Source organism: Mauremys reevesii, linkage group 2 (assembly GCF_016161935.1).
Source record: "Mauremys reevesii isolate NIE-2019 linkage group 2, ASM1616193v1, whole genome shotgun sequence".
NCBI lineage: Eukaryota > Metazoa > Chordata > Testudines > Geoemydidae > Mauremys > Mauremys reevesii.
In genome coordinates, this window is record NC_052624.1 from 86,353,875 (window position 1) to 86,367,576 (window position 13,702).

Consider the following 13,702-nt stretch of genomic DNA (forward strand, 5'->3'; position numbering starts at 1 on the left):
CATTACTTTCAACTGAGGCTGGGGTCTACAAACAAACGTCTCCTTCACCCCCGATTCATCTCCAGAGTGGGTCCATTCTGACACAGATGCACTAGGGGGCTGAATTAAGGCTACACAGGCAACCTTAATTTTAGCATTTCCTAACTCTTAGTGCTTGATTTTGCAACTTTAATGTAGTTTTTTGGTAATTTATGTTCTATATAAAGTATGTTTGTTTATACTGCTGACTAGGTCAAACTTCAGATATGAATGTGGATCTCTGTTAAATGACAACCAGTATACTTTTTTAAAAAATGCATTCCCTTTATATGTTTAATCTGCTTTGCACTTACATGAAGTAGCAGATTGTGAGGATTCCACAGTTGCTGCAAGTTCTGACAGTGGTTGCTTTATTATTAGTGTCAGATTCTGTTCCTTATACAGCTTCATTGTTGATGCACTAGATTGTGTGTTAAAACATACCGTCTCTTTTGCTCTGTCTTCATCAGAAATGTATTGGGAAGTACTTAAATATGCCACGGTATTTTGCAGTGGGCTTTAGCGAAGGGCTTGGTGTAAAGATTCTTCTGTATTCTCAGGGGAAAAAAGTAAAATTGACTGACTGCTGCATGAGGAACATCTGGATTTTGAAGGGTTGAAGTGTCTGGGTGGTAGTGATGATTGTATTGTACCTTGTGGTCACTTATAGGAGCCAGCTCCGCTGTATGATCTAGCTATGCTAGCCTTGGAGAACCCTGAAAGTGGCTGGACAGAAGATGATGGCCCAAAGGAAGGACTTGCTGAATACATTGTTGAGTTTCTAAAAAAGAAGACTGAAATGCTGAAAGACTATTTCTCTCTTGAAATTGATGAGGTGATTACTGTTGTTGCTTCTATGTCATACGGTTATTTGTATAATTTAGGTGTTGGTAATGCATAATAGGAAACTGTATTTAATATTTTGGATTTGCTCTAAGGCTAGTACCAACCTGATAAATAGTCACTTATAAAAATGTACAGTAAGACTCTAGGTATTTTACCATGTAAAGAAAATGTTATGCTTACAGGATGGAAACCTTACTGGATTACCACTCCTGATAGACAACTATGTTCCACCATTGGAGGGACTACCTATGTTTATCCTTCGCTTAGCCACAGAGGTATGGTGCTGTTCAGCAGTTAGTTAATGGGGAAGCTAACTAGTCTGCAAATTTTACCTTCTTTTCATTGTCATTTATTAGGAAATGTGATTTTTAGATGTTCTCTAAAATTAAGTTACTAATAGGCAGGCATGCAATAATTCAACCACTAAGAAATTCACCAGAAATTGATGTGGGGAGAAGAGTTCATATATGATGTCATAGACCCTGTTCTGACAGAAGCAGTTGGTGCAAAAGTACAACTGCCAACATTCCTGCCTCAAATGACCACACACAGTATTTTTAAATATCTGCCAGTGTAATAATTATCACATAATAGTAAAAGATGCTGACATGTGGGCAGTGTTCTAAACGTTCTCTTCTAAAAGGAAAACTGCACCGATCACTGAAGTCCATTCCTAGCTAAATATTCACTATATAAGAATACATTAAAATGAATTTTTAGAAACTTTTGAAAAAAATTTTACTTTCAAAGATAGGCAAACTTTTAGACTATTCCTTGCTTTCTCTGTATCCTAACCTTACACCACCAAATGGCCAAGACAGTAGCCTATTTTAAACGTTTAAATAACCGGGAATTAACTCTGTAGACTAGTAAGTAGCAGTAATGTTCCTTCAAAACTACTGTTTCAGATACTGAAACAAATGTTTGCTCTCATCAAATTTCTGTTTTGACAGGTAAACTGGGATGAAGAAAAAGAATGTTTTGAAAGCCTCAGTAAAGAATGTGCCATGTTTTACTCCATTAGAAAGCAGTATATTGTGGAGGAATCTGACTTGACTAGCCAGCAGGTACAGTAACTGCATATGCTGCTGCAGTCACCTGGGTAAATCACTCGTGTTGTATTGTAAAAACCTTTAAAGAGGGCTTTCATGACTAGTCTCCTACTCTGTGGAATCAGGTGAACTGAATAACAGGGCAGCTGGGTTCTGAAAGAATATACAGGCTTATCCTTTGGACAAGACTGTTTTTATAGGGCAAAAAGAATGTGTGTACTTTAATAACTTTTTTAATAAGAAATTCCCCTGTGCTTAGATAACATTGTGAGAATAAGGTCTAAAATCATTGCCCCACAGCTTCTATACAGGATGATTTCTCCCAAAGACTACCTGTTTCATGTACAACTCTACCCCGATATAACATGGTAAAGCAGTGCTCTGCAGGGCAGCAGGGGTGTGTGCTCCGGCAGATCAAAGCAAGTTCGATATAATGCAGTAAGATTTTTTGGCTCCTGAGGACAGCATTATATCAGGGTAGAGGTGTACCTTCAAAAAGTGTACATTTGGGCCGAATCTCAAATACCTAGTTACTCTTTCAAAGTGCCCAAATCAGTATCAACTAAGCACTTGCCAAAAGCTGATTAATCATGTGTGGAATTTGAGTTTCCTCTGAATAATGCAAAAGCAATATTAATACCACCTGTAATTTCACAGTTTCTCAAACCAGAGAACTAAGGCATCTCCAGCTGTTAAGACATTGACCTGAGCTACAAGACAGCCTAATCCATTTGGGCCCAGAATTTGTGGAAAAACTGGTGCACATTCTTGTGCATGGCCCCCCCACGTGTATTGTTTTAATAGCACAACAATATCATTCTTGGGTGTATTAACATTTCTATATAAGACAGGAAATAATTGTTCTGCTCTACTTGACAGTGGGGAGGTATCATCTGGAGTATTGTATCAAGTTTTGGTACCACACTTAGGTATGTGGATTAACTAGATCATCCAGAGGAGAGCACCACAAGAAAATGTAGAAGCCATGACCTATGAGGAAAGGTTAAATTGGGCTTGTTTAAACTAGAAGAAAAGGCTGAGTTGGGGGATTATAAATCTTCAAGTATTTGAAGGACTGTTATGAGCAGAGCTTTGGAGCTGTGCTCCGGCTCCAGCCAAAAACCTGCAGCTCCACTGCTCTGGACTCCACTCCAAAGCCCTGGTTATAAGGATGGTGATGAGTTCTCCATGTGTAGGGAGGGTAGGACAAGTAGTAATGGGCTTATGTTGGATATTAGGAAAAACATTCTAAGGAAAGGTTAAGCAGTGAAAGAGGTTACCTGAGGTGGCTGTGAAATCCCCTGATTTGGAGCTTTTAAGAACAGGGTAGGTGAACACCTCTGTTGCAGAAGGAGCCTTTCAAGGTGAGCACTTCATATGAAGTGTGATAGACTAGGTTTATTTTTACACCCAAACCCTGCACTGGAAATTTTTGAAAGGTATTTTGACTCAACCCTTTTCTCTTGCTTAATTTAGAGCTAGTACAGTTCTCTTAATGGTAATGAGGGGCTGTGGTCATGTGAAAGCTGACATGGGGATGCTTTTATTTATCAAGATAGTGAACTAATTTGCAAAGACTAAAGTAAATGATTTAGCACTCCCAGCTACAGTGGTTTAAGCAGGAAAAAGTCAAGGTTTTGAAAAACTTATCAAATCTACATTTCCATGAAATTGGTTTTAAGAGTACTTGTTTTTTAAAACCAAACTTCTCTTTCAGACTGAAGAGCTTGGATCTGGTTCATCATCATCATGGAAATGGACTGTGGAACATATTATTTACAAAGCTTTTAGGACCCACCTTTTGCCTCCTAAGCACTTCACAGAAGATGGCAACATTTTGCAGCTTGCTAATCTGCCAGACCTTTATAAAGTTTTTGAGAGGTGTTGAATATTTCTGTTGGATGGACTAACTGGTGTATCCTATTGTTACATACCAGGGGGATAAAGCTGGATGACTGTCATATTGCCTTTCAGCAATTACAAACTCCTTTCTTCCAAGAGTATTTCAGAAATAAAACTGTCTATATTCAACTACTGTAGCTCTTTGCTGCAGTATTTCACTGTAAGTTATGAGAGACTTTGCTATAGTGAAACTTTCCAGCATGTTGAAAGCGTCCTTCTCCTCAGAATGCAGCTGTGGTGCCTCAAAAAGGAGCAGATCTGTAGGCTAGAGACTTTAGAAAAAAATAACAATTTTGATAAACAGCCACTTAAGCTCACAGTCAAAGTTAAACCCACCTTTTATCTGTACTTAAACTCAAAGTACATTTAATGCCCTCCAAGATCAGGAATGTTTACTAGAGCACGTTACAGAATGTTGCAGGTAACAAAGTGATCAGCTTGGTTTAAATGTCTAGAGTATAGCTCCTGAAACAGCTTTAAGATGGTATATGAAAAAAACACACACTCATTTCTGGCCAATACAGTGTCCATTTAATGAACTCCTCAGACATTTCCTCACCCCTCTTCCACCCTAAAGTTTCATTCCACACTTAAGCAGCAGTTGCTATACAAACCTCTTCCTTGGTTAAAGTCCCAATTTTTATATTAAGAGTAGCTGAGCTAGTACTTTCTTGGCAAAATAACCTAGAACTCAGCTGTGCTATCACCCAGGCAAAAAAGCAGGTTTGATAATAGTCCCTATTTTATTTTTATATAAATTTAAATATTACAAAAATGCACCTTTCCATCAAAATTTATAAACTTTAATGAACATAGACCCCCCCCCCAAAAAAAACCTGTATCTTAAAATAAATGTTATCTGCTTTCAAAGGTTAGATCTAACATATTTGAAGTCTAAATTGCACCATATAGAAGGCACTTGTGCTGTGATGTCTTGAGCCAGTATATTTGTTAATTTCTAATACAGTGTCCTCTTGAATTCATGCAGTTGTCTTCAAGCACCAAGCATCATTAAAGCAGCTGAAAAAAAAGTTTAAGTAAACTTGATTCCATAGTTGTGAAAACAAATGTTTTCTAGTAATAAGTCAATCATACCACAGTGTGCTCCAGCTCTGACTCTACAATTAAACTGCTAAATAAAAATCACCATCATACACATACGAATTCAAATTTTTCATTCTCTCATAAGTTACAAAAGGTATGCCATTTAATTCTGCAACTAAAATATTACTGAACAGCTCAGTGTTCAAATAGTTTGTGCCAATGAAAGTCTGTATTAAAACAAGCTAAGGGCTAGTTATTTCAAGGAGCAGTGCACAATTTGTTCCATTTTCTAAAACGTTCTTCTACTGTTGAGATAGAAGCGCAGCAGTCCTGTTTGCCTTCATCTTCTCCAGCCTTTTTACCAAGTGGCTATTGGTCATCTCCATCTCTTCTATCTTGTCCAATGCTGTTCTTAACTAAAAAGGAAAAGAAAAAGTTACATTCTATTTCAGAATAATGGCAGCTGGGTTTCTATTGTTTTAATGTCCTGGTGTGAGTAGCACAAATTAAAACTAAGATGAACTTTTTGTTTAGGATCACAACCCAATTTTCTCTGTTGAAAGTCTTGATTGTGTTCTTTATAAGACTGTCAGGTCAAGAAAAATGGAACCTAGCTGACTGACTATGCAGTTGTTACATTGTATCCAAAGGAAGCAGAACTCACTCAATTGCTGATATTTAAATTTAATTGCTAGAAACAATTTAAAAATAAAGGTGTATATTAATTTCTGAGCAGTTGGGCACCCAGAGCTTCATATTACAACTACTCCTTTGGGGCAAAGTCCTGTGTCCTCCTCAGTCACTGAGCCAGCTGATGAGCAGATGTCTGAGATGGCAGGGGTAGGAATCCTCATGCCTTGTACAGCAGCTCCCATTCCAGCCCACTGGCTAGCACAGTTTAATGCAATCTTAGTTGGCTCCCTATGCAGTAGGCATTGGAGATTTGCATAGTGGTACATCTCCACACTGTGTACTGGTATACAGGGGTCCCCACACACTTTAACGCTATAGAGGGAGAGTTTGCTTCCCCAAAATTTTGACAGAATGATCAGCTCAGTATGGTAGAACTCTGTACTCCCTCCTGACAAAGAAAGCTTTGCACTGCTTACAATTGTCTGGGAGGACATGGGACTGCGTAGTTTATCTTGAACACTAAAGTTTCTACCATTCCCATGATAGCACAGACTGATCCTTTGATTCCTGCCGCAGCATAGCTCTTGATCACCCAACTGGTCCAGGTTAAGGCAACCCATTTCACTTTGCGTAAAAGGTGAGGTTTCTTCTAAAAATTTCAGGAATATATGCAGTGCGGACAGCAGAATAAAAGCAATACCCAAAATTTGTCTTTGCCATCTCCCTCTTAATAACTCAGAACTATCCTGTGCTTTATCTGTCTCCCTGTGGGTAGACAGTAGGTAATTGTCAGGTCCAGAGCATGTAGCCAGACACTTTGAAAGGGGCATGATTCCCAGAGATGACATTCTTAACTCTGAGAAAACGCACGTTGAGAAATTTGACATCTAACAGGACAGCTCAAACCCATGCATTTTAAACATAATGAAATACCTGAATACAGTCCTTTTCTTTTATCACTTTTCTTTTGTAGCCAGGAGCGTTTGGATTTCCTGTAACATTTATTTCTGGTGGTATTAGATTCATGGGCATTCTGAGTTGCAGTCCTATAGCAGTGACTTTGCAGTCCTGCTGAGGAACCATCTGTCTAAGGGAACCCAAGGTGGTTCCTTAAGATTAAAAAGAAAATGAAGTCTTCCTCCCACTGGAACATTATTCAAGGATGAGATTGGCAGGCTGACTACAGGCTCAGGAGCTTGTAAAAAACTTGGAGGTTTTCATTGCTCACAGTAAGGGCTTCTAAGCCAAAACAGACAAGGCACTCTGATTATAAAATGTCCACACCTGAACACATTAGTTCTATAACACATTAGATTCTTAGAAGATACTCATCAGTTGCTCCCTCTGTCATTGTGATAGGAGATCGGATTAAAGACAGAGCCAAAGACCTGAGGAAACAGGATGGTTTTGGTTTCTTTGGCATTCATTAGATTTGCCTCCACTTTCAGCTGATAGATCCTCAATTTCTGCTATATCTTTGTATGAAGGCCCGATGATCAGAGCCAAACATATCTATAATATCAATGCCAGATTCAGCTGCTCTTGCTTATTCCACATGTGGAGATATAGCCAGCATCAAGGGAAGCCTATACCTGAAGTCTGTATTCAAATACTCACAAAAGCGGTGTTTAAATTCCTCTCTTCTAGAGGAGAGAACTGATACAGGTGCAAGGCTTCAACCCCATGTCTTGCACGTATAAGATGGATAGTTTTTGTAATGTGAGCTGCCGCCATAAAAATTGATAAATCCTTTTTTTCCCAGAGGATATGAGAGCCACACACCTTGAATTATAATCTGAGGTGTCATGCTGTGAGTTAAATCAGCTTTAGTTTGGACTATACCAGCCTCTAGTGCGGAAAGAGGGAGCCATTGCCGGCCCCAGGTAGGGACAGCCTTTTGGTTCTGAGTTTCTATAGCACCGAGCTCAACAGGGTCCTGGTTTGTTACTAGGACCCCTAAGTGTTATAATAGTACACAAATGATAAATGACTATTCCAAGCCCAACACAGCAGATAGTGCCAAGTGAGTAATGTGCTAGTTGCACAGGAGGCAGTGTAACAGGCTGGAGCCCTATCAACTATCCATCTGAAACTATGACCTGTTCCAGCATCTTGAAAAGTGTTGGTTAGAGCACAGGCTTGTGTCACCCCTGAAGAAAATGAAATGGTTACTTACTGTAACAAATTCTTCAAGATGTGAATTTTTTGAGTTGGAACCCAATATGCCTTGAAATTCTCCAATACCGAAGGGAAGGAAGAGCATGGCACCACAGAATTGTTCGGGGATGAGGATAAGGCAGTTGAGTGTGCCTGAGCCAGATCTTGATCCAGGGCTGACCAGCCTGGGCGAGACAATTTGGGAGGCTCTGAGGTAAAGCCTCACCAGTGCCTGGATCTGTGGCCGATCGATGGTCACCACCTCAGATTGGCTGGTGATCTCAGCCTCAGGCAGGCTGAGGAGCAAGACTTCCATGACTGAGGAGAGTCCCATGGAGGCCACTGGTATAGATAGGGCATTGGTGGCCAATAGGCACCAGGCTAGGGGCCTCCGTCCTGACCACGAGATGAATACCAGTCCTGGTACCAACAGCACTCCATGAAGGGCCCTCATCCAAGGAACAGGAAGAGAAAGATCTCGACTTGGACACCAAGGGATCCCAGGTTTCAGGGGATGGCTGTGGGGCCATTCCTGAGGGTGCAAGCAGCTGGACTGACTTGTCCGTAGCCCAGAATGACAAGAGGGGTGGTGCCAATGGTGAAAATGGTACTTCCAGCAAAGTGCATGTCTCTGTCACTTCCAGTGCCTGGAGTGGTGTAGACTAGTGATGGGCAACCTGCGGCCCATCAGGGTAACACGATTGCAGGCTGTGAGACATTTTGCGGATGTTGACCGTTCGCAGGCAGAGCCCCTTGCAGCTCCCAGTGACCTTTTCCTCCACAGACTCAACAGGGAATGACTCCTCTGCCTCTTTGGAGAGGCACCAGCTCAGGATGCGAAGCAGCAGCACTTCTCACACCTGAGGGCGATCTCCAATCTGAGGAGGGACTTGGTGCCAAAGTAGGCTGCATGGTGTGTTTGAGCAGGTGCTGCTTCAGATGAAGACCCCTTGCCACTTGAGTCCTTTTCATGAGTAATCTGCAAAGCGAACACTGCTCCTTGACATGGGCTTTGCCTAGACACAGCAAGCACTGTGTGTGGGGATCGTTGTTGGGGATCGCCCCCACACATGATGGACAAAGTTTAAATACTAATGAGGACATCACCAGGGAAAAACTTAACTAACCTAACTACCTACAGGTACTAATTAACTATATACAATCAGAGAACAGAGTCACTAAATAGAGGAATTTGAAATAAAAACCACACAGAGCTCTAACTCCAGCCACAGGCGCTAAGAGGGAACTGGGGGAGGTTGGGGTGGTGCCATCTCATATAGCCAAAGGAGGGGCAATCGTCACCCCTCTACGGGTACTACTAAGCAAAATTACCTGGTGCCAACATGCTGGGCACACACACATTTGAGTGGAAAACATGGCTGTATCTACTCGAAGAACATCTTCATGTTAAGAGGTCTCACAATTATCTCCAATTACAGATAGGAAATAAATGCACTGAGTGTTTAAATGACTTTCCTCAAGTTACATAGGAAGTTTGGGACAGAGCTGGAAATAGCTGAGACCCTTAAAGTAAACTAAAGAGTATCCTCCTCTACCGCTGCTACATCTTAGAATCCATTGGTTCAGTTACCCACACAGACATCTCAGAGAGGTAAACTGAACTGGTTGATTTCTACCAGGTGCTTTGGCAGACATAATGCCTCCCATGAGGAGGAGCCTGTGGCAGAACATATAAGGCGTGAAGCATTCAGGCAAAGGTTGAAGTTTAGCTTAGAGAGAGACTCTAACACTTCAATCAGATCTCCCAGGAACAGGCTGATGTTCCAGAGAAACTTCTTGAAAGTCCTCTGATCACTAGATCCCAAAAAGTATCTACACTGTAGCTAGGAGCAAGACTCCCAGCACAGGTAGACAGACTCTTGCTAGCTTAACACAAGCTAGTGAGCTAAACGTAGTAGTGTGGATGTGGCAGGGATGGCAGCTTGGGCTAGCCACCCAAGTCCAAGCCTGCCCAACTCGCTGGGTCCACGCTCCCAGGTACAGTGCAGACACTCATATTCCAGGGTGACATCTCTCACCCTGGTCATTGCCAGACAATGCAGTAATAGTGCCTGCTGCTGAGTAACAGGGCTCAATTACAGTCCAGAAGCTTTTTGAAGTTATTAGGAGGCCTTCATTCTACCCTACCTTAAAAGTAGTAACTAAAGAACAAAACATTATACAGTTTGGAATTGTATCTCAAAGAGTCACGGTCTGGAACTGGAAGAAGACAGTACTTAGCGAGTCAGAGAGAGCGCAATGATGTTCACAATGTAACATGGTCCAGACTGGGAACAAAGCGCAAACAAAGGTGGAGTAAGTCAAGGCCTCAATGAAGACAAGGGCTTCAGAAGCTCAGGAGGTCAAGTATCTTGTTGCTTCAACTGCAGGGGAAAACAATCAAAAAACAGGCTGTCAATGCACGGATAAGAAACTATTTACCAGTGCTCTCAGGTTGGCTCCAATTTGACAGCAAAGATAAAAAGATGGCAACAATGGAAGTGGACATAACTCATTCAAGGAACCAACACAATGAGGAAGATGATAAAAAAAAGTATTATAAGGAGCACGTCCAAGAACTTAGAGAAAAGGGTTCAGAGGAGAGGCTGCTGCAGAACAGGAGAGCGTTGCTGTAAGCCAAGATAATTGCCAGTGAAATGCTTGCAGATCCTGCAGAACTGCTCTGCCAGCTGCAGTCAGAAAAGAAATGTTCGTGAAATACATTGGGACAACCTCAGGTGCATGAGACATCATACTGAAGAAAAAGTTCTCTATATGTGATCATTTGTAGTTCTTACCCTTGTTGAAAGCCAACAGACTGCTCACAGAATTACTCCCATTAACAGCTACAAAGATTAAATGTTCATAGTCATTTGGTTTTATTAATGAAAACACCATCATGTTTACTTTGAAAGGAAAATGGAGCTGATTACCTCTCGCTGAAGTTTCCTCTTTTCTGCTTTGAGTTCGTCTTCCACTTTTTCTGCATTCTCTGCTGCAGATTTATATCTTGTCACCTGTCCTTCAAGTCTTCCAATCTGCAAACCAAGTAAACGACCAAAAAAAAAATATGACTGTGACTGCTTTATATATATAGACCAGATAAGAAGCCGCTCGCCAAAATGGACCCCCTCCACCCCGCACTGCCTCTCTCTTCAAGCAAACATTAGCTGTCGGCACTCCAAAAGGAGCCCCCTGCCTGCCTCTCACTCATTCAAAGCAAACAGTAGCTGTGTTTGGTTTTTTGATGAGCAGCCCCTGAAACAGAGCTTTGAAAGGGCACTTCCCCATCCGGAGTTCACAACAAAACCAAGAGAGGAATCACAACAAAACAAAGAGAGGAAGCTTCACTTAGAAGGATTATGGAGAGTTTCCGGAGGTCAATCACTGCGTAATAACGTTACTCCCTGTTTACACTGGAGCAGCAGCAGCGTCTCAGCCACTACACAACAGCTGTTATTCCTCTCGGGGAGTTGGAGTACTAGCAGCGCTGTAGCCACGGAGACACAGCGCTGTACGTGCCTTGCCAGTGTGGACGGGGAGTGAGGTATAGCGCTGTGGGTGCTTTATTGCGCTGTAACTCTCAAGTGTAGCCAAAGCCTAATTTGCTATCAGAGCATTCAATTATTTTGCTATTTATAAACTATGGAAACCCAGAAGAGTTTCTCAAGTAAATTACTGCCTTGTTTACTACATAAGAATATCTAATTTTCTTTATCTCCCTAAGTCAAAGGTACCTTTTGCACAGATAGTAATTTAAGAAAGCAATCCAGTTTACACAGTAAAAAATGTGGTGAGGTTATGAAGAAGTATTGATTTGTAAGAAAATGGTAACACAAGTATGAATTTAGTGCTGCTGGTAAAGCCATTATGGTGAATCACACAACAGATATGAAGAATCAATTTTGGAATCTACATCTGAGAAAAATGATCTTATAACTAGAGTATACTATGCATAAAAATCTCAGTGACTTACTTAAATTTACTATATAAAAAAATCTAAAGACAGATAGACTTACGTTTTGTTCCATGGTAGTTATATCTTGTTCAGCTTTTGACAGCTTAAATTTGTATTCACTTATTTGTCTGTTAGCATCTCCTAAATAAAATCAGACATTAATGGATTTCTTAAAGTGTCACTAATAAGCAATTCCTATTTTAATTCTAATGAATTTAAAATATGACTCCATTGAGAAATAGAGGTTACTTACCTGTAACTGGAGGTTCTTTGAGATGTGTGGTCCCATATTCCACATGTGGGTACATATGCGCACCATGCACTTGAGTCTGGAATTTTTTTTAGTAAGCAGTGCCCCACTGGTCCACACGTGCTGTAGCTCTCCTCATGCTCCAAATTCAGATAATCCATGACAGAGAGCAGATAATGGAAAACAAATAGGGACCATACAGCTCAAAGAACATCCAGTTACAGGTAAGTAACCTCTGTTTCTTCAAGTGATGGTCCCTACCTATATTCCACAGGTGAGAGATTAACAAGCAGTGTTCAAATAAGAGGTGGTTGCAAGGATGCAGATGTGATAGCTAATACTGCTGTCCCCATAGCTGTATCTGTAATGAAAGACTGGGCCAAAGTGTAACAACTTGTGAAGCTGTGCAAGGAGCTCCAGGTAGCTGCCCTATGTATCTCTACCCATGGCATAGGCTACCACCTGTCCCTTGGCAAATCATGCCTGGCCAGAAGACATAAGATGTTCTAGGGGTTTTGTGCAGGGCCATCTTTGCTTGGTACCACAGAGTCTCCTGAGGAGCTTTTGACTTATTGTAAAAAAAAAAAACCACCACCAGATCACCAGCAGTACATAACAGTACCAATGATTTTGTATGGAGACTCGCAGATAGGAAACAAGGAATAGCCTCCCTCTTTTGAAGTAACATCTCTGAATAGAGATGGAGTGTGTGTGTGAGAGAGAGAGAGACACAGACACAGACAGAGAGCGCAAATGAATATGAGGATAGGGAGACATAGGTCTCAGACCACCTGGGGGTGGATGGTGAGTACATTGGTGGTGCCATTGGATCTGGAGCTTCCTTGGTCACAGTAGAAGTCGGATCCTTCTGGGGCTGTGTCGGTATAGGCAGTGCATCGGTTCTGGAGAATGTTTGTCCTGTGCATTGGACATCGGAACCGGTACCAGAACAGGCAGATCCGTACCCTTACGTGCCACTTTCTCTTGCCAAGAAGATTTACTCAGGTCTAAGTCTTTGGTGTCTGTGCGCATAGGCTCTCCTGTCTTTGGTGTGGTCGGGGAGTGATGCTCTCTCTTCGCAGCAGTTTTGGATGAAGACAGTTTATCCCTATACTTATGACCATGCATCTTACTCTCATCGGAAGCCTTCTCTTCAGGCTTAGAATTCTTGGCTTCAACTCCCAAGCTTGTGCTCAGAGGGATGCTTCCTGTCTGATGATGATGCTGTACAGGGGGATCTTCCCAGCCTGGATCTGATTGGGGTCTCATCACCTTTTCTTTTCCTGACCCTCTGAGTTCTGGGGGGAAGGAGCAGCAAATACTATACTTGGCTGAGATATGATACTTGCCCAGAGACGCACTGATGTTGATTGCTCACAGAAAAAGAGCTAGGGCAGGAAACACAAGTTTTGAACTTAGGACAATCTCAGCCTTCCTGGGCAGGGCAGAGGGGGAAATTCTGCAGAATGGGGAAAAAGGGGGAACAACTATCTAACTCTACGATACTGGAGTCTAAAAAGGAGAATACTACTAAAAACAAATGAATTACAGTATATTTACAGAACTGACACTGTAGCAGAAGAAGCTGAGAGGACAGAAGACTCCGTCAGACTTCATGGCAACAAGAAGGAATTGGAGGTGTGTCTGCACCGTTCCTTATACTTTTGGTTCAGAGCAGAACAAATGCTACAGATGGACACTGCTTACTAAAAAATTCCAGACTTAAGCGCATGGTGCACATGCATAGCCCAGGTGTGAAACACAGAGGGACCACTGCTCAAAGAACACTACTATATCCAGGACTCTTTTGTGGTGTAAATATTCTTTATAGATTCTCTTCTC

General features: G+C 41.7%; 2 protein-coding genes across 16 annotated transcripts in view; one reads left to right on the forward strand and one right to left on the reverse strand.

The window, feature by feature from the left end:
• The window catches only part of MLH1 (mutL homolog 1), a 47,680-nt gene extending 43,725 nt beyond the window's left edge, over window positions 1-3,955 (forward strand). For 4 of the 5 annotated variants that reach the window (XM_039522770.1, XM_039522769.1, XM_039522773.1 and 1 more), the window contains 4 exons: window positions 689-853; window positions 1,047-1,139; window positions 1,818-1,931; window positions 3,634-3,955. In XM_039522770.1, the coding sequence (XP_039378704.1) occupies window positions 689-853; window positions 1,047-1,139; window positions 1,818-1,931; window positions 3,634-3,804 (543 nt within the window). In that variant the 3' untranslated portion in view covers window positions 3,805-3,955. Of the gene's footprint in view, window positions 1-688; window positions 854-1,046; window positions 1,140-1,817; window positions 1,932-3,633 lie in introns of those variants that run through there. The other variant, XM_039522771.1, reaches the window with a different exon arrangement.
• Window positions 3,956-4,978: 1,023 nt separating this feature from the next.
• LRRFIP2 (LRR binding FLII interacting protein 2) overlaps window positions 4,979-13,702 on the reverse strand; it is a 105,184-nt gene continuing 96,460 nt past the window's right edge. For all 11 annotated transcript variants that reach the window (XM_039522777.1, XM_039522780.1, XM_039522776.1 and 8 more), the window contains 3 exons: window positions 11,672-11,751; window positions 10,586-10,690; window positions 4,979-5,278 (listed from right to left, as the gene is read on the reverse strand). In XM_039522777.1, the coding sequence (XP_039378711.1) occupies window positions 5,165-5,278; window positions 10,586-10,690; window positions 11,672-11,751 (299 nt within the window). In that variant the 3' untranslated portion in view covers window positions 4,979-5,164. The remainder of the gene's footprint in view (window positions 5,279-10,585; window positions 10,691-11,671; window positions 11,752-13,702) is intronic.